The 21,160-nt window shown below is 41.6% G+C and overlaps 1 protein-coding gene across 2 annotated transcripts in view; it reads left to right on the plus strand.

The window, feature by feature from the left end:
* The first annotated feature begins 6,600 nt into the window (after positions 1–6,600).
* usp24 (ubiquitin specific peptidase 24) overlaps positions 6,601–21,160 on the plus strand; it is a 78,429-nt gene continuing 63,869 nt past the window's right edge. For both annotated transcript variants that reach the window (XM_051932682.1, XM_051932683.1), the window contains exon 1: positions 6,601–7,035. In XM_051932682.1, coding sequence (XP_051788642.1) covers positions 6,721–7,035 — 315 coding nt within the window. In that variant the 5' untranslated portion in view covers positions 6,601–6,720. The remainder of the gene's footprint in view (positions 7,036–21,160) is intronic.

Here is a 21,160-nt window from a genome sequence, read left to right on the forward strand (position 1 = left end):
ATTGGTAACAGGGACTATTAAGGAGGTTCTGAGTGATTTAGAAATTGTAGAGGGAGAAGTACTGCTCAGATTAAATAGGCTAGCGAGTACAGATATAAACCCTTGACACATATTTTTAGGACGTCACTGCGCACTGGGGAGATTCCAAAGGATTGGAAAATGGCCAGTATTATCCCGTTATATAAAAAGGGTGACCGGGCAGATCCAATCATCTATAGGCCAGTAAGGTTAATGTGCATCACACGAAAATTAATGTAATTATTAAAGATAAGATTGAGCAGCACACAGCAAGTACAGTTTTTCTGAACAGTCAGCATGGGTTCAGAAGAGGGAGTTCGTGTTTTACCAACATTCTGGAATTCTATGAGGAAACAACAAAGGAATATGATTAAAGTGGAGCTTATTATATTATTTATCTGGATTTTCAGAAAGCATTTAATAAGGTGTCACATGAGAGGTTGGGCATCAAAATGAAAGAAGTGGGAGTTCAGGGTGATATTTGTAGATGGGTGCATGCAGAACTGGCTCAGATTCAGGAAGCAGAGGGTTATGGTGTGCGGAACTGTATTAGAATTGGGTGATGTTAAGAATGCTGTCCACCAGGGGTCAGTGTGGGGGCCGCTGCTATTTTTAATATATATAAATGATTTAAATAAGAATATAAGTAACAAGCTGGCTAAGTTTGCAGATGATACCAAGATAGGTGGATTGGTAGATAATGTGGAATCTGTTAAATCATTACAGAAGGACATGGACAGCATACAGGCTTGGGAAGATTTGTGGCAGATAAAATTTAATGTCAGTAAACGTACGGTATTACACATAGGAAGTAAAAATGTTAGGTTTGAATACATAATGGGAGTTCTGAAAATTTAGAGTACACCTTATGAGAAGGATTTAGGAGTCATAATAGACTCTGCGCTATTAACTTCCAGACAGTGTTCAGAAGCCACTAAGAAGGCAAACAGAATGTTAGGTTATATAGCACGATGTGTAGAGTACAAGTCCAAGGAGGTTATGCTCAACCTTTATAACACACTGGTGAGGCCTCATCTGGAGTACTGTGTGCAGTTTTTTATCTCCCAGGTTGCATAGCAGTGCTAGAAAAGGTCCACAGAAGAGAGACCAGGCTTATTCTTGGGCTACTGGGGATGAATTATGAAGAAAGATTAAAAGTTTAAAGTTCAGTTTAAGCAAAAGAAGATTAAGAGGTGACATGATTGAAGTGTTTAAAATTATGAAGGGAATTAGTACAGTGGTTTGAGACTGTTATTTTAAAATGAGTTCATCAAAAACACGGGGACACAGTTGGAAACTTGTTAAGGTTAAATTTCACATAAACATTAGGAAGTTTTTCTTTACACAGAGAACCACAGACACTTGGAATAAGCTTTCAAAACTGGACTTGATGTTTTTTTAGAAGAATTAAGTGGATAGGACTGACGGGCTTTGTTGGGCTAAATGGCCTGTTGTCATCTAGATTATTCTAATGTTCTAATATCCAAGGATGTTCAAGTCTTTGGTGGTTTCTGTCTTGCAGAGGACACCAAAATGTTCTTTAACTGAGACAAAGACACAATAAAAAAGTGACAAAGTACTGAAACTACTTCTACAGTGTAAGAAATTAGGAATTATTAAAACGTATTGTTTAAAAAAAGAGACGTTTACACTCCAACCCTCCATTAAATGACATACAAGATAGAGTTGGGCACAACTGGTCACTCTGCCATAGATTTCTGGCAGCTCTTTTTACATTATTTACATTTTTACATTATTGTGGGATAATCACTAGGAATGAGAAGTCTGTGCAGTGTCTTTATAACAATTATATTGAAATATACTCTATTCAGGATAAATTGCTAATTTTAATCATTTATGCACTTAATATAAATTGTTACATTTATTATTGGACAGTTCTTTAGATATTGTGTTTGAGGGGGAAGCTAAATTTACTTTAGCAGTGGAGCTTTCTGTAAGATGACAGATGACTGTGTGACAGATGTGGGGCAAAAGAGGAGAGGAACATTGTAAAAGCGAGCTTTTATGAACTAAAAGGAGACATGCAGCAGCAATAATATACTGCTGAGAGGAATTCTGATCATGTCTTTAATTCCATAACTCTAAACAGCAACAAACTACTCCAACTTTTTACAAAATATTGTAACAAACCGGGGAGTGCGGGAGATGGATGAATAGACTTAGCACTCTGCACAATATTGATGGTAGGTGCCTAGAAGTTCTGTTAATAAGAACTAAGAATGTTAAAGCAATTGAAATTAGATTGCAATCATTATTAGCATACAATGGATATATTCATGTTGGGAGCCCAGAGATTTGCCCATCGAGGCAGACACCCACAGATTGAAGTAGAGAGGCTCTCAAAAGACTTGTATGGCTTCTCATTAGAAACATGGTCACTCTGCTATACTGTAGAGTTACATAAGACTCTTTTCAATTTCAGATGGAGAATCAAGCCTCATAAAAGTAAAAAGGTTGTGCTAAAAAATTGAACATCAAAAGAAGTACTTGATGTTCTTGACTATTTTACACACAACCTATTAAAATTAGCTGGATCAAAATGGGTGAAATTTCATACTCATACTATTACTATTTTCTATTACTATTTTCATCTCATTTACAGCAAATATGCTGTTCATATGCCCATGGCGAATTAGTATACTATGTGTAACAACTGTCCATCTTTCATAAAGACGCTTGACAAGTTGGCTGTTATTTTACAACTGTATAGCAAAACTGACAGACCTTGCAGTCATTTCTTTGGAACAATAAATCCATTATTCCTAACAGGAGATCAATGTAAGATAAATTATGGTTTCATAAAGACACTTTTATGCTTCACTAGATTGCTGATTAAAACCATCATATCATCACTGTGTGCCAAATTCAGTAATTTTTGTTTACATTAGTAAATAAAAAAAAGATATCCCTATACCAGATTTTTTTTCTTTCCTTTAATTCGGATTACTTTCACCAATGTGAGCTACATTTCATTAGATGACAGAATGAGGTTGACATATTAGATAGATAGATAGATAGATAGATAGATAGATAGATAGATAGATAGATAGATAGATAGATAGATAGATAGATGTGAAAGGCACTATATAATAGATATCTAGATAGATAGATAGATAGATAGATAGATAGATAGATAGATAGATAGATAGATACTTTATTAATCCCAAGGGGAAATTCTTAGACAAGAATGTACTAAGAATGTTGTAAAGCAATTATAAATTGATGAAACTGTTCCTTCTGTGACATTTCAATGGGCAGTTCTACAAAGGGAAAGCTGCCCTTCAGTCTGGTCTTTCTCCATGCAAGTATTTTCTAGTAACAAAATTAGAGAGTTACTATGTAAAATATTAAATTAGATAGCAGATAATAGTTTTTAATTAAACATTATGAAAAGTTTTTGATGTAAAAGATGCCTGTGCTTTTGTGGAGGGATACAGAATTCTCGTATTCTCTCTTCTTTTTTCATTGTGTATTTGTTAAATCTTTTAGGAAAAATCTTTTCCTTGGCCTGAAGAGACAAAATGGTAGAAAATCACTCTTGAAAATGATTACATACAGTTTTATATTGATAACATCTCTTTCAGCCCCAATAAACACTTTTCATTTCCTTAATTACAATAATAAATTAATCTTTATATATAATACGCTACCGTTGCTGTTCGCTTGTCTGTCCAGGATTTTAAATCACCTGTAGCTCGCAAACCGTTAGACCTATTGACCTGAAATTTGAAAAATGTCTCCTATCTGCTTTCAGGGTGATGATTGACCTCCAAGGTTATTCCACTTTTTATTTTTATTTTATTGTAGACTCAACTCTTGGCAGCGGCCAGCAGGGCTCATCTCTGCCACCTTCTCCATCACTTCCACTACCTCTTCATATCTTAAATCATTCTTGAGGCAGATTGAAGACTTAAGTGCCAGCTTAAGTGAAAACTTCAGGAAAACATACTAATTAATTGCAACATTAACACTGACTTAATCAGTTTTAACGCGAAAAGAAGAGAAGAAGCAGGCCACTAGGGTGGAGAAAAGAAGAGCTGCTCATGAAGCAGCAAACACATCAACCTCTGAGCAAACGAGTGCTAAATGTACAGAGAAAGAGGATGATAACTAGGAATGCTCAAGTCAACTGTATTCACTGCACGTTAGTGTGCAGTGCGTCATTACTGGTTTTATATACTACATATAAGATGTTTTCCAGAAAGTTAACTTTATGTATATCCTTTTTACATGCTGACCTATTAAATTACACAGCTACACTATATTCATAGTTAAAACAAAGTAAAAAAAAAATCTATTTCTCTGTTAAATCTTTTCACCTTTAGTTGTAATTGATGCTTGCATTTTCCAAGACATTTCCTTTTTCTTTTGGAATGGATAACACACTTTTCATAAGAGTAGGTTCAGTAAAAGAAATGTAGAGAATATTAATGACGTACTTATGATAGATAGATAGATAGATAGATAGATAGATAGATAGATAGATAGATAGATAGATAGATAGATAGATAGATAGATAGATACTTATTTGTCCCAAGGGAGAATTTTACCTTTTTAGTTTTTTGCAGAAGCTTAAGAAATATAACACACAACTATAATAACCCTTCTCAAATACACAGAAGAATTACAAACAAAGAAAGAAAATTCTAACTTGGATAGCAGTCTGACTTGACAGCAGTTCCACTGAGACACTATAAAGGTATATTGCTATTGGTATGAGGAAGCCCCGGTCACATTTCTTGACACACTTCTGTTGAGTAATTCATAGACTAAATCTGCACAATGCTTGTGTGTTATAGAAAGAACTTGCAGCATTGTTCATAATGACACTCTGTTTAATTTTCATTTGTGGCTCCACTAGTACAAGTAACCCCTGAAACTTGAGAAAGCATCACATAATTGAGCCTGGCTTCTTCATTGACTTGTTGATTCTGTGGGCTTCCCTTGAAGTGATGTGACCTACCCTGACCACTATGACCTGATGTGACCACTACACTGCAGAAAATAACACTGGCTATCGAATCAAGTTGTATTTGTCACATGCTATTATAGACACATTACAAAATGTACTGAAATACTTAGTTGCTAAACTCCAAGACTGTGCATTAAATACGAACATTAACAAACAACACTAAAATCAGCACTACCAGACTTTATGAGTTATCAATAAAAATAATTTTTAAATACAGTAACAATATGTATTACATTAAAACTATACAAATATGACAAATAAATACATATAACTCTATTTTAAAGTGATTTCTTTATTATTTAAAGAATATCACTACTCGCATTAAAAGAATGTAGTCTACTACAGAGAAAAAGGGTCTCTTCTGGCTTTTCGTATATAGTTCCTCTGTGTTACAAGACCAGCAATTCGCCACCTCTACATCCACTCTCTGACCGGCCATAGAAACTCCTTGGTGTGCCATATGTCTATAGCTAATAATGGTTTTGCTAATGTTAAGCTGCAGACAATTCCCTTTGCATCAAGAAACAAAGTTCTTCACCTGACTCCTGTTCTCTGCCTTATTCCCCTTTTATCAATACACCCCATTACTGCAGAATCATCTGAGAATTTCTGCAAGTGACATGACCTGGGGTTATATTTATAGACCATGGTGTACAGGAACAGCAGTGAAGGTGACTGGCCTGTTCATTGTTGTGCTCCAGTGCTACTCAGACAGTCCTTGAACCTCACAAACTGGAGTCTGCCACATAAATAAGCCCATTATCCAGGTTACTGTTGGTTCATCTACCTGCATATTCTGAGCCTGCCACTTAAAAGGTATGACACTGGAGAAATCAAAAAGCATAATCTCAAAGTGCTGCCAGTTTTGTCCAGCCTTGTGGAGCAGACAAGTAGTTGCTTCTTCCCCTTCCAATGTTATTAAGTGGAATGATCATTTTAAACTACCACCTAAATAATCATGTAGAAGATTGTCAACTAACTGGTGTTCAATATGTTTTTGTTTATGTCTTCTTTCTTATGTTTTACCTTTTTACATTTTTTGTCAGCTTGGGATCGATCTTCTCTTTTTTAATGTATATAGACGTTTAGTTGAGTCACTCGTTCTTCACGTGTTTCGGGCCTATTCTAGCAACATCAAGGGCAAAACTGAAACCAGCTCTAGGCGAGACCGACACCTTTTTTCTTTGTCTTCTGAGAAGTCTGCATCTGTACCACGTGTGATTTTATTCCACCATGTACTTGCTTCACATCATAATATTTCTTAACAATTACGTGATAATTCATTAGTAGTTCAGGTCACCGTCTTTACCCTCTGGCGCTGTAGGTGCTAACACTTAAAGGCGGGGCTAAGGGCGGACACAGGGGCGTGTCCAAGTCGTGTACTCTTTACTAGTGCTCTTTCTGCCTCGGTTATACATAGGGGCGTGCCTCACACATCTGGGCGGATCTGCATTCGAGCGGGATGTGCCTTCCCTCTGATTGGGCGGCAATGCCGAGTACAGGCGGACCTGAAAGTTTCCTAGGGGCGCGCGAAGACGCCCTCACCGAGTTTGGTGGGCGTGGCATCACGTCGACTCCTGACAGCCTATCGCTACCGGCGGGCAGAAGGGGAAGCCGAACTGTAAACATGGCGGCGTGCAGAGGCAGGAGTCTCTGCGGCCAACTCCCACCATCTTAGAGGGCCGCGACGCGTAGATTAAGCGCTGACCATGGAGACTGAGGAGGAGCAGCAGCACATGACCACGCTGCTGTGCATGGGCTTCCCGGATCCGGTCGCCATCCGCAAAGCCTTGCGCCTTGCCAAGAACGACATTAATGAGGCGGTGGCCCTGCTCACCAACGAAAGCCCCGGGCTCGGCTACACATACGAGCCCATGGAGAGCGGTCCCGGGCAAGGCTTAGGGAGCGACGGGGACAGCGGCGGCGGCGGCGGAGGAGGAGGAGGCGGCGGGCGCGGCCGTGGAGGCAATGGGAGCGGCGGATTCGACCCGCCTCCAGCCTATCACGATGTCGTGGACGGAGAGGTGAGTCCAAGCAGAGGCGAGAAATGGAGTTGTCCGTGAAGCCTAAACGGAGGCCCATGATAGTTGGAACAGAGCCCCGGCGTTTCGGGGACTTTTGCAGAAATCAGAGCAGGAAGCAAGGGTGCAAGGACACTGTATGTAATGGACGCATAACATTGAGGTAACGGGTAGGAAGGCACGAGGCGTGCGGAGAGCAGCAAGAACAGTTAAGTACGGTCAGCCTGAGGGGAAGTCAGGACAGAAGGCGTGCGAATCACTGCACAGCGTGGTAGCAGTTGAGTCATCAAGGGGTAAGACTGATCGATCACAGATTACTACAGAGGGCAAAGAAACAGACGAATCAGTTGGCTAAATGTGGAATTCAGTAATGGGCGTGAAATTGAGTAAAACGAAAAAACTGCGACAAGTCATACCAGGTATGTGATGGCACGGAATGTGAAAAAGAAAGTGATCGGTGCAGTAGACACAGCTAACAGAGAATACAAAATACATATTTATATATTGGCATTGGAGGGCAAGATAAATGAAGCAGAGGGCGTACTCGACAATTGTAACAATTACTTTACAGTAATACCCTTTGAAGTTTTGTCATAGAAATAGCATCTCAAAGGCAACTGTAGTTGTTTGTGCTGAATAGGCAAAAAAAAAATGCAATGAAAGAGACTTTAGGGTCTACAATGACAGGGGACACCACCATCCGCCGATTTGTATTCAGAAGTACAGTTGATGTCAAGGCATATTGTTCTAGAACGTGTATTTAGCTTTAAATACCAAACCTGTTGTAAAGATTATCCTTTGGCTCTGTCACATGGCTGTAAAAACACAACAGCTAATGTTTGCTGGATGTACCATTTTAAGATACACGGCTTCAGTTTTTTCATTATATGGTAAAATGCTGCCATCCTGAATGTAGTGATACATATTTAGAGAATTTCATAGTGAATATTCATTGGAGGTCTGTGATGTGTTTTTGATGGAGGGTCATTGCTTAGGCTGATTGTAAACATCTTATTAACACTCTGTGTTCAATACAGAATTGTCAACCTCTGCAGACAAATGGCTCAATCCTCACCCCTCTGCTGTTATGTATCTACAGTACATGCTTCCCTTTGGCCACATTTATCATTTTTATGTGCATGATATTTGGATCTGTTTCGGTGTTAAAAGTAAACCTTCATCAGAGCGTTCTCAGTGAAATTTAAAACCTGGATGGAATATAACTCCTTAAAATAAGCTGCAACAAAATCAAATTCCTGGTATTTGACACTAAAGCTCATCTTAATAAAATTAGATCTTTTTTAGCCACTTTTGGTGTTGATGTCATCAGACCACCACCTTCTGCTTTGGTGTCATTTTTGATTCCTCCCTTACTTATTCTACCCACATAGATCATACTGAGAAACTTTTTCTTCCACCTCTGTAATATATCCCATGTTTGCCCATTTCTGTCCTTTTCTGATGCTGACAAACGTTTCCCTGCTTTTATTACATCCTACATTGACTTCCATAACTCCGTACTGGCAGGTGCCACTTTTAATCTTTTATCACAGCTCCAGTTGGCTCATAGCCTTTATTTAGCTATATAGTATACAGGCTTTGGAACAACCTCACTAAATTAATAGATCAACTGACTCCATTTATTCTTTCAAAAAAAAAAAAAAACAACTTAAACATCATTTATGTAGGCAGGTATTTAACTTGACATTCTGTCTCTTCTTTCAGTTGACATTTTCTGTTTGTCCAGATGCTCAGTGTTTATATCACAAATTATGCTATTTGTTCAGGAATTTCTTGTGATATTTGTGTTTTTGTACTTTATTCTGGTTTATTTTCTCTTATTCTGTTTCAAAGAGTTTCTGTTAAGTGCTTTAAGCACAGGAATGGTGCTATATATATAAAATTATTATTACAAGTCAGAAAAAATGGGTTGCTTTTACTTTGGTAACATATTTAGTATCTTTTAAAATATGATTTGCCGTTTTTGGAATTGTCCAGAATAAGGAATAATTATGAGTGATCTTTCTTTGTAAGGTGTTTATTATGTTGGCTAGCTGCCTATCTTACTGAATTTTAAGAACCTGTGTAAAAAATCAAGTACACTAATGCATTAGGACAATTTTTTTCTTTTGGTTAAAATAAGTTATTGTTCAATCCTTTATTGTTAATTGGTGCATCATTATGAATTCCAATACAGCAGTAACAAGGTGGTAGAGTCTAAAATATAACTATTGTCCAAGAAGTAGCTTTTCCGTACAGCTCTTACCTGGGTAAGCAGATTAGAAAATTGATAAAAGGTAGTAGCAACAGTGTAGTTAATGAATGGCCATTTGTAAAAGTTAACTTTGAAAGCTTTTCACAGCACCAAGCGTCTTGCTCTGTGCCACTGATATCACTGTGTTTAGAATTTGCATTTGATGAATGTGTGTGTGTGTGTGTGCTAGAAGTATAAGTGTCAATGTGCTGTTGACTAGCACATGACAGTAATAATTTCATTGTACTATGTAAATGGGATAATTATGAACCCATACACCTATCTGAGCCACAGAACAAGGCACTTTTTAAAATGTAAAAATCCAGAGAGGAACTGGAAAACAAGATTGAAACTAAACACCACATAGAAATTGCCAGGATTTCAGATTTAGGAGTGAATTAGTGGGAACAAGGGACATTTATGAAATTGTTTGTGAACATTTGAATATGACGATAAAAAAAATAATGACTTTTAACACTTAACTGTTGCTGTGTATTTGTTGTGGTGTTTAATGTCTGAGTGTTGTCTTGCTGGAGGGCGTGGAGCTGTCCAGCCTTTGCTCCTTTTGTCCAAACCAAGCCACCTAGACACAACTCCAGAGACGTGACCTGAGCTATAGAAGTGAAAGATGCCATTGTTCATATTGTAACAGATTCTTATTTGATAGCATTGATGTGGTGCTTCACTAAGTGAGTTATGTTTTTTTCTTCCCAGAAGTCCAAGTGTTTACCTTCTTTCTCCCTTTCTGAGATGTCTGGGGATGTGTTTTGGATAGCAAGATAAAAAAAAAAAAAAACATCTATTTCAGGCAGTTTCTGCCCCTGGCAAGATGCACACCTATGATGGGTAGACGGTGCTGGTGACTATCTTAAGCGCTGTGTCAGTCCAAAGTGTGCACCTCCTTATGTCTGTAAATTACTTTTGTATTTTATCATATATTGTAACATACAACTACTCCTTCAGTGAAAGCTGAATCCAGCAGGATTTTATGCTGCTGTTTTTACACAACATTATATGGCATACACTATTACTAGTGATGATGCAACACCATACACAGTAATGCTCAGGAGACATGACTAATGACACTACAGTGTGATCACATTAAAAACATGCAAGTGGAGTGGACACTGGACCCAGTATATTTCATGCCACTTTAGGTGGCAGATGTGGTGGAATGATAAACCTGTGTTTATTGTTATTATTTCAAGTATGGCCTCCAAAGCTACTAAATAGGAAATCTTGCCCTGGAATTCCACTGGTCTGTATGATGTGACATTTGCCTTGCACTTCAGATATTGACCTAATAGGAAATTTCAGGAAGATTCAGAATTCTAAGCTCAGCAGCAGGTGAGGGTCCCTGCAACCGCAATGTGATCCCACCAGAGTACATATATATGAGGATAGTTGGGTTAGGAAATCACATCTCTTTTATTGTGGCATTTTTTTACATGTATTTATTTATTAAATAAAAGAGCTGTGAGCTTTCAGCAAGTTCAATTTTGAAGTAACATTAGTCCAGCAGTGGTTCTGCAGCCTTCTGTCACATGTCACCTGATTTAGATGTCCCACTTGGTGTGCTGGGAGGATGACTGAAATATCTTAGTGTCTTTTGCCTTGCTTATTAGAACATTAGGAAAGTGAGGATGAGAACCGGTTATTCGGACAAACAAACTTGTTCATACTATTTACTGTGAATGTCCAAAATAATGTCAAGTTGAGATTTGAAGGTCACAAAAGTCCTATTCTCCACCTGGCTACTTGGTTATTTATTCCATGTTCTTTCCATTTAGGAAATATGTATTTTTTTTTTTTACTTATTGCTTGGTTTGCTGTTTAAATGGTCTCATAGAAAGGTGTCCTGATTCTTTCACTTAGGGACTCTGGGTTTAAATGGTGGTCAGAGTGGCTTATGTCCCTGGAACCAAGGGCCTCATTGATGATATAATGGAATGCTTAGTTTTCTTGGTAGGTGAGTGCTTTGTGACTTGCTTGACTGTCCATGATGTGGTTTCATAGGCAAAATGACAGAGCTTTCATTTTTATCTGTCTCTTTATTTACAGCCACGCAAATTAAATATAACATTTTTTTCTGCTGGGGAAAATATTAGTGTGTTTCTTAAGAAAGATCATTACTGTATTGTTTTTTTATTTACCTAAATTAGATGAGTTACTGGCAAAACATATCTCTCTATTTTAAAAAAAATCCTGGGAGAGAAAGACAGGAGACAAGACGTGATCTTCACGTTAAGATCACGGAAGACACTTAAAAGACCCGTGAGATGAAAGAGAATGGCCATGGAGCGTCTCATGGGGACCTTAAACATGAGACTTTGTGCCAAGAGATTGACCCAGGACCATCTTCGCGATGACGTAGAACATGAGATTCTTGCAAGACATGCCCTACTTACAACCAATATCAAATAAGACAGCAGGCAGAAAAACATTCAGTTGTCTAAAGGATTTGAGCACGCACAGATCCAGGGTCTCAGCGCATATAAAGCATATAAGGACAATATGTTATAAATGAAACGTCGACAACTAAGCAAAGAAGAAAGCAGCACGGAGAAGAGACTCAAAAGCATTGGAGAGAAAAAAATGCAAAAAGAAAAAGAATAATTTACGTGCAAATTCAGAAAGTAAGGAAAGTAATTATCAGCCCGAAACAAGTGGAATTGAAAAAAAGCACATCCAATCGGGCTCAGAATTAAAAGACGGAGAGTAAAAGACAAAGTAGAACTTCATAAAGACGTTCACAAATGTTGGCGCAATACACATGCAGTGCAGGTTAGAAATTATGAAAGCAGTGAAATTCGAAAAGGCTTGAAATTCAAATTTAAAGATCGAAGTAGCACAAACAAACGGAAATTATTACTCGAAAAAGGAAAAATAATCACCATGGACCAGGTGTCATTGGAAAAAAAAGCAGAACAAAGCAAGGTCAGAAATAAAAGACGGAGTAGAAAACAAAGTAAAATGTCATAAAGAGGTTAAAAAACAAGGGGGCCAAACACATGCAGAGAAGGGTAGAGATAATGAAAACTGTAATTCAAAACACTAAAAAAAAACGTAGGCGCGATACACATGCTGAGCAAGATACAGAAAATGAAAGCAGATAAAAATGACAGTGCCACAACAAAGACAGTAAACATCACATTAGTGCAAAAAAAAAAATATTACTCGGCGAAATAACGAAAAGGCAAGTAGAGATCGAATATATGGACAACATAGGTGATATGTCAGAAGTATGTAACTATTGTAAGACTTTGAAGTTTAAGTCAGAGAATTTCAAAAACGGGGTTTACCTCACATGCATTTATTGGTTACTTTGCAAAAAAAATTATTAACTGCTGATGATGTGGCTCGTTTTGTCTGTGCTGAAATTCCAAACAGAGAAACCTATCCTGAATTATGGTACAAAGTCATTAAACATGCCGGGCACAGCCAGAAGAGGCAACATGGGTCCCCCTTCCCATGGGCTCACTACCTATGGGAGGGGCCAAGGAGGTCGGGTGCAGTGTGAGTTGGGTGGTGGCCGAAGGTGGGGACCTTGGCGATCCGATCCTCGGCTACAGAAGCTGGCTCTTGGGACGTGGAATATCACCTCTCTGAAGGAGAAGGAGCCTGAGCTAGTGTGCGAGGTCGAGAGGTTCCGGCTAGATATAATCGGACTCACCTCGACTCACAGCTTGAACTCTGGAACCAATCTCCTTGAGAGGGGCTGGACTCTCTACCACTCTGGAGTTACCCCCGGTGAGAGGTGCAGAGCGGGTGTGGGCATGCTTATTGCCCCCCGACTTGGAGCCTGTTCATTGGGGTTTACCCCGGTAGACGAGAGGGTAGCCTCCCTCCGCCTTCGGGTGGGGGGACGGGTCCGAACTGTTGTTTGTGCGTATGCGCCGAACAGCAGTTCGGAGTACCCACCCTTTTTGGAGTCCCTGGAGGGGGTGCTAGAGGGCATACCTTCTGGAGACTCCCTTGTTCTGCTGGGATACTTCAATGCTCACGTGGGCAATGACAGTGAGACCTGGAAGGGCGTGATTGGGAGGAATGTCTCCCCCCCCTCCCCCCCCCATCTGAACCCGAGCAGTGTTTTGTTATTGGACTTCTGTGCTTGTCACGGATTGTCCATAACGAACACCATGTTCAAGCATAGGGGTGTCCATATGTGCACTTGGCACCAGGACACCCTAGGCCTCAGTTCGATGATCGACTTTGCGGTCGTGTCGTCGGACCTGCGGCCACATGTCTTGGACACTGGTGAAGAGAGGGGCGGAGCTGTCAACTGATCACCACCCAGTGGTGAGTAGGCTTCGATGGTGGGGGAGGATGCCGGTCAGGCCTGGTAGGCCCACACGTGTTGTGAGGGTCTGCTGGAAATGTCTGGCAGAGTCCCCAGTCAGAAGTAGCTTCAACTCCCACCTCCGGCAGAACTTCGCCCACATCCCGAGGGAGATGGGGGACATTGAGTCCGAATGGGCCATGTTCCGTGCCTCTATTGTTGAGGCGGCTGACCAGAGCTGTGGCCGTAAGAAGGTCGGTGCCTGTCGTGGCAGCAATCCCCGAACCTGTTGGTGGACACTGGCGGTGAGGGATGCCGTCAAGCTGAAGAAGGAGTCCTACAGGACCTTTTTGTCCTGTGGGACTCTGGAGGCAGCTGATGGATACCAGCAGGCCAAGCGGAATGTGGCTTTGGTGGTTGCTGAGGCAAAAACTTGGAAGTGGAAGGAGTTTGGGGAGTCCATGGAGAACGACTTTCGGACGGCTTCGAGGAGATTCTGGTCCACTATCTGGCGTCTCTGGAGGGGGAAGCAGTGCAGTGTCAACACTGTATATGGTGGGGATGGTGCACTGCTGACCTCGACTCGGGACGTTGTGGGTCGGTTGGGGGAGTACTTCGAAGACCTCCTCAATCCCACTAACATGCCTTCCAATGAGGAAGCAGAGCCTGGGGACTCAGAGGTGGGCTCCCCCATTTCTGGGACTGAGGTCACCGAGGTGGTCAAAAAACTCCTTGGTGGCAGGGCCCCGGGGGTGGATGAAATACGCCCGGAGTTCCTCAATGCTCTGGATGTTGTAGGACTGTCTTGGTTGACACGCCTCTGCAACATCGCATGGACATCAGGGACAGTGCCTCTGGATTGGCAGACTGAGGTGGTGGTCCCCCTCTTTAAGAAGGGGGACCGGAGGGTGTGTTCCAACTACAGAGCGATCACACTCCTCAGCCTCCCTGGAAAAGTCTATTCGGGGGTCCTGGAGAGGAGGGTCCATCGGATAGTCAAACCTCGGATTCAGGGGGAACAGTATGGTTTTCGTCCCGGTCGTGGAACAGTGGACCAGCTCTACACCCTTAGCAGGGTCCTGGAGGGTGCATGGGAGTTTACCCAACCAGTCTACATGTGTTTTGTGGACTTGGAAAAGGCGTTCGACCGTGTCCCTCGGGGAATCCTGTGGGGGTACTCCAAGAGTATGGGGTACCGGACCCCCTGATAAGGGCTGTTCGGTCCCTGTACGATCAGCGTCAGAGCTTGGTCCGCATTGCCAGCAGTAAGTCAAACCCATTTCCAGTGAGAGTTGGACTCCGCCAAGGCTGCCCTTTGTCACCGATTCTGTTCATAACTCTTATGGACAGAATTTCTAGGCGCAGCCAGGGTGTTGAGGGGGTCCGGTTTGGTGGACTCAGGATTGGGTCACTGCTTTTTGCAGATGATGTTGTCCTGTTTGCTTCATCAGGCCGTGATCTTCAGCTCTCTCTGGATCGGTTCGCAGCTGAGTGTGAAGTGGCTGGGATGGGAATCAGCACCTCCAAATGCGAGACTATGGTCCTCAGCCGAAAAAGGGTGGAATGCCCTCTCAGGATTGGGAGTGAAATCCTGCCCCAAGTGGAGGAGTTCAAGTATCTCGGGATCTTGTTCACGAGTGAGTGAAGAATAGAGTGGGAGACCGACAGGCGGATCGGTGCGGCATCCGCAGTGATGCGGGCTCTGCATCGGTCTGTCGTGGTGAAAAAGGAGCTGAGCCGCAAGGCAAAGCTCTCAATTTACCAGTCAATCTACGTTCCTACCCTCACCTATGGTCATGAGCTATGGGTAGTGACCGAAAGAACGAGATCGTGAATACAAGCGGTTGAAGTGAGTTTCCTCCGTAGGGTGTCTGGGCTTTCCCTTAAAGATTGGGTAAGAAGCTCAGTCATCCGGGAGGGGCTCAGAGTAGAGCCGCTGATCCTCTGCATCGAGAGGAGTCAGATGGGGTGGCTCGGGCATCTGATCAGGATGCCTCCAGGACACCTCCCTGGTGAGGCGTTCCGGGCACGTCTAACTGGGAGGAGGCCCCAGGGGAAGACCCAGGACACGCTGGAGGGGCTATGTCTCTCGACTGGCCTGGGAACGCCTTGGGATTCTCCCGGAAGAGCTAGAAGTGGCGGCCGGGGAGAGGGAAGTCTGGGCATCTCTGCTAAAGCTGCTGCCCCCGCGACCCGATCTCGGATAAGCGGAAGAGGATGGATGGATGTCATTAAACACATGTCTCACTGACCTCATTTAAAAGATTCAGAATATTGGGACTCCAAGGATTCCAAATATTGTTTTTACAGAAGTTCTGAAATAAAAGTGAAACTAATGAAATAGTAACAATTCAAAGAAAAAAAAATCTTAAAAGTGTGTATCCGGAAAGTTTTGTTACATTCTTCACCTGGCAGTCTTGCTGTCACTGCTCATCTATGTAGTGGCTTAGCATTAATCCATTCATATTTCAGAGGCAAATATGGTATGATTGCCTCAGAAAGATTTAATGTCCTTTATATTTTTGTATTTAGATGAAACAAAATACTGTACATATACAATTATCAGAACACTAGGGTTGGCCAGTAGCGGGAGTCTTTCATTGTGATAATGCTGTTCAGAATCATCATGGCTGGGCGACTGTAATGGGGCTGGTCAGAGAAAGAGAGGAGGAGAGAATCTACTTTGACACACTGTGTGTCAGATGCATTGTGCAGGCTTAATATAACATGTGTTTGTACTCAATTCATAATAATGTAGCGCATGTCAAGTGGAATGAGTGGACCGGATCAGTTTAACACAGTGGCTCCCAAATTCCCATCCTCACAGGTGGCGCAGTGGTAGTGCTGCTGCTTTGCAGTAAGGAGATTGTGGGTTCGCTTCCCGGGTGCTCCCTGTGTGGAGAGCGCTTTGAGTAGTGAGAAAAGCACTATATAAATGTAAAGAATTATTATTTAGTCCTGTGGGACCCTTGTGGCTGCAGGTTTTCACAGCAGCCTGTATCACAATTGGTACATAATTCCTACTCATTTTTTACTTACATGCCCTTTTTTTTGTGTTTGTCAGAACATTTAGTGTTTAAGTTCTCCTTGAATTTTCCTTTTTAATTCAGTCTTTTCTGTAGAATTTGCTCACTTTATTGTATGCAAATGCTGACAACACTGAATGCTAAATGGCATCAGTTGCTTCAATGCTATATTTACTTGTTTTCTAATTTGTTAGAAACATTTCTTAGTGAAGTGGCACTGAAGTTGTTGCTCCCTTTTTTATTCAGTGTTGTTGCACGCATGTTTCTTCATTGCACTTAAGAACATAAGACATTTGATAAACAAGAGGATATCATTCAGTCCGTCAAGCTTGTTTGTTTAGCTAATATCTAAGCTTTCCCAGTATTTCATCCAGACCCTTCATAAAGGCTGTGTAGGTCTCTGTTTCAACTAATGTCATAGTAGTTTGTTCCAGATTCACACCACTCTTTGCATTAAGTGCTTCCTGGCTTCAGTCTTAAATGAAGTTCCCCTTAATTTTCACTGCTGTCCTTGAACATGTGATTCACTCATCCTTTAAGCTGAAAGAATACTGCTAGATCTATTTTATCAATGCCTTTGTGGATTCTGAAGACCTGGATGAGGTCCCCACACAGTCTTCTCTGCTCATAACTAAAAAGATTTAATTTGTCACAGCAGAGATGTCCATAAATCCTGGTATACACTTGGTTGTTGTCCTATGCACAGCATCTATTGCTGCTGTTTTTTTTTTTTTTTTGTAGTGTAAGGAACATGTTGCATACACCCATTTCCTCATGTTGACATGTATAAAAACTAAACTTGGGGTAAATGCCACGCAATTTTCACGGTAGCCTCAGACTGTGTGTATGCACATTTCTGATTGGTTTTATAAACGGGTGGCACCCAGCATCAAAGCAGTGCTACTGTTTCTGTGTGTTTTCATTTTTATTTTAATATTTGTATTCATGACACTGGTTTAATCAAATACACAGAATTTAATTACATATCATTTATAAATTTAAAGCACTTGAGTGTAATCAGTCTGTAACAATATAGTGGTGTATGGAATGGCCAAACTAATCCAATTACCATGGGTACTTTAGCATTGTTAGAAGACTTCGCAAATGGAAGCATTAGAAGAGAGTGCATATTTAGAGATCATACTAATTTTTTTGTCCCATGATGATGACTGGCTTCTAAGTCAATTTAGATTTCCAACAGCTATCCTTTTGGGGCTGTGAGCTGAACTAGGGCCCACTTTACAAAGACAGACTTTGAGGAATTGTGCTGTGCCTGTTCCTTTGCAAGTTTTGTTCACCCTTGAGTTTTTAATCACAGGAGTTTTTCAACATGAACTGGCTGACCGATCGGGTATTTCTCAGTCATCACTGAGTTGCGCCATGCTAGCTCTATGGGATGGTATCATCAGCTTGTCATCCAGATATATAAGATTTCTTTACACTGTGGTTGAGTGGACAAATCACCAAATGTGATAGGAGTGATAGACTATGTGCACATTGCTATAAAGGCACCTTCAGAGAATGAATTTACATCCATCCATTTTCCATCCATCCATCCATCCATTTTCCAAGCCGCTGAATTCGAACACAGGGTCATGGGGGTGGTCTGGTGGATCCAATCCCAGCCAACACAGGGCACAAGGCAGGAACCAATCCTGAGCAGGGTGCCAACCCACTGCAGGACACACACACACACCCACATACCAAGGCCAATTTAGAATTGCCAATCCACCTAACCTGCATGGCTTTGGATTGTGGGAGGAAACCGGAGGACCCGGAGGAAACCCACGCAGACACTGAGAGAACTTGCAAACTCCATGCAGGGAGGACCCGGGAAGTGAACCCGGGTCTCCTTACTGCAAGGCAGCAGCGCTACCACTGCGCCACCGTGCCGCCCAAGAATGAATTTGCCTATGTTAATAGAAAGAATTTCCACTCTACTAATGTGCAAATTATATCTGTGATGCAAAAATGCATCTTAGTAATGTTGTGGCGAGATACGTAAGTATACCTAGGTAAAAATATTGATTTTCTAATTAATCTTTTTTTTTTTTTTTTGTTCAAACGATTCGATATCTATCTTGCGAATCCCTATCCTGTGCAATTACTTTATGCAGATTTTTGCTTATCTTTGTTTTTAGCGTGCAGTCCAGTAGAAGTCACCAATGCGCCTGTTAACCTCCTTAGTATTAGGCCCGAGCTCCACTCAGGCTGTAAAAACAGTCCTAAAAGCATTAATCCCAAGCATCACTCGGGCAACTGTATAGATGCATCTTGTGTAAGTGTTAGACTTGAGTATTACTCGGGCTGTAAAAGTGCCAATAGCGTTGGTATCGAGTGCTGCTCGGGAAATGATATAGGTGTGTCTTGCATAAGTGATAGGCCTGAGTGTTACCAAGAAACAGTGCTGCCATGACTTCTCCTAGCCTCATAATGCCTTCTCGTAAGAAATGTTTTTCAGCAGCCCAGGTGTTGCATGTTCTTGATAACGAACATGTTTTGAAATTGAAATGGACAGTGAAATCAAAAGTGATTCTGATGAATCTGAAAGTGACGCTCGTATCAATCGCACATGCACAGTGTGCTGTTCAAAAGCTGATCAGTCTAGAAAGAAAATCCTCCAAGGAATCATACTATTGCCCTGACTGTGAGGTTACGATGCAAAAGATAGCTTGTGTTCAAAGCAGTTGACTTGAAGTAGCACTATAATAGCTGCCTTATCAGTCGTGATGGCCGTTTTTTTTTTTTCTTTTACGCTCCATTCATTCAATGCAGCTGTCAAGAAGCATCACCCCTAGATCTTCATCTTAAAATGCGTTTCTTGTCTGAGGACAGTGAGGACACATTTTTTGAGACTGATTAATGCAACTGCTACAAGTGAGTAAATGGAGAATTATAGAAAAACAAGTCTTCCCGCTGTTTCTTTAATTTGGACTAATTCAGGGTTATTTTAATTGCCCAATATGGGAATAAATTTGGCTAAGAGTTTAGTTGAAGGGTGTCTACATGGAGATTCATAACACATGAACAGGTTATTGAATAACAATTTATAACTTAAGAAGCAATATTTAATTCTTATAGTATTATTCACAATATGATATAGATATTTTATAAAGTAGATGCCATTGCATTGTATTAAAGCAATCCCATATGTTTGCATTCTGATATGGCGATACATATGTTCGTTAAATTATGGTGAATTCTGAATGAGTGCAGTGCTGTTAGGTCAGGTCAGGTTAGGGATCATGCACTGGTACAACTCATTGCCGCACCCAGGACACAATGAAAGAGCTCGGGATACCTGATGGCAACCCTCCAGTCAGACATGCAGTCCAGTCCCACCACCTTGAAATGACCATCTATCTGCTGCAGCCATGTGTTACATGGGCGACCACTTGGCTTGGTCCAGCTTCTCATGTCCTCAGCATGAGTGTCCTGTAAGCAAGATCACCATTTGGGAATCACGCCACATGGCCGTACTGCTATACTGTAACTGATGCTCCCTCACAATTCAATTAATGTGTCTCATTTGGGACTCCATGAGCAACTGCTCATTTGACACAAAGTCAAACCAACGGTACTCAAGGATTCCATAAAGAGACATGGTACCGAAGTCCAGTCTTCGTCTCAGGTCACGGGATAGCGTCCATGTCTCACATCCATATAGCAAAACAGGGAGCACCAGGACTCTAAAGACTTGGACCTTCGTCCTTTTACAGAGTTATGGGGAGCGCCACACACCCTTTTCCAGAGACCCCAAGGCCCCTAAGACATGAGACATGAATGTCACTGCCGATGTAAGTAGACCTCCCGATGCGGTCAACACTTTCTCTGCAAACTAGACACCGTGCTGATTGTTGTTTCCAAAAGATCATTAAGGCCTGGATCTTGGTTTTTGACTAGGTCACTTTCAGGCACAGATACTCAGACTCCTCATTCATTTTCTCAGGAGTCCCAATCAGAGCCTTCATTGACTCCGTGAAAATCACAGCATCGTCAGTAAAGTCAAGATCACTGAATCTCTCTATTCACCAACGGATGCCCCACAGCCGCTGGACCCCATGACCCTGCCCAGCACCCAGTCGATGCAAACATTGAACAGAGTAGAAGCAAGAACACACCCCTGACGAAATCCAGAATCAACTGGGAAAAACTTAGCCCCTTGTCTTTTGTCGCATTGTATGCGCTCAGTGGTTGATGGGTGCCCACGAGGTGACACTCCTCTGGTCATGGGTGACTTCAGTGCGACCACTGGCTGTGATAGGATTGCATTGGTCTCCATGGGTCTCTCAACCATGGTGAAAGTGGCTCCATATTCCTTGACTTTGCAAAAGGTAAAGGGCTGCGGATTGTTAGGTCCTGGTTCCAGCACCCTGAGCCACATCGTTGGACTTAGTACTCCAGTACAAGTGGTGCAGTGAAGGAGATCAATCCCAGTTCTCATGGGTAGACTCTGGAGGCTCCTACAAAACTGCAGGGTCTATACAAGTGCCTAGTTTGTAAATTCCAACCAAAGACTTGTTGTTCCTACTCTGAAGGTCCAGCTTAGGTCCAGTAGGCTACCACCTA

Source organism: Erpetoichthys calabaricus, chromosome 10 (genome assembly GCF_900747795.2).
Source record: "Erpetoichthys calabaricus chromosome 10, fErpCal1.3, whole genome shotgun sequence".
Lineage (NCBI taxonomy): Eukaryota > Metazoa > Chordata > Cladistia > Polypteriformes > Polypteridae > Erpetoichthys > Erpetoichthys calabaricus.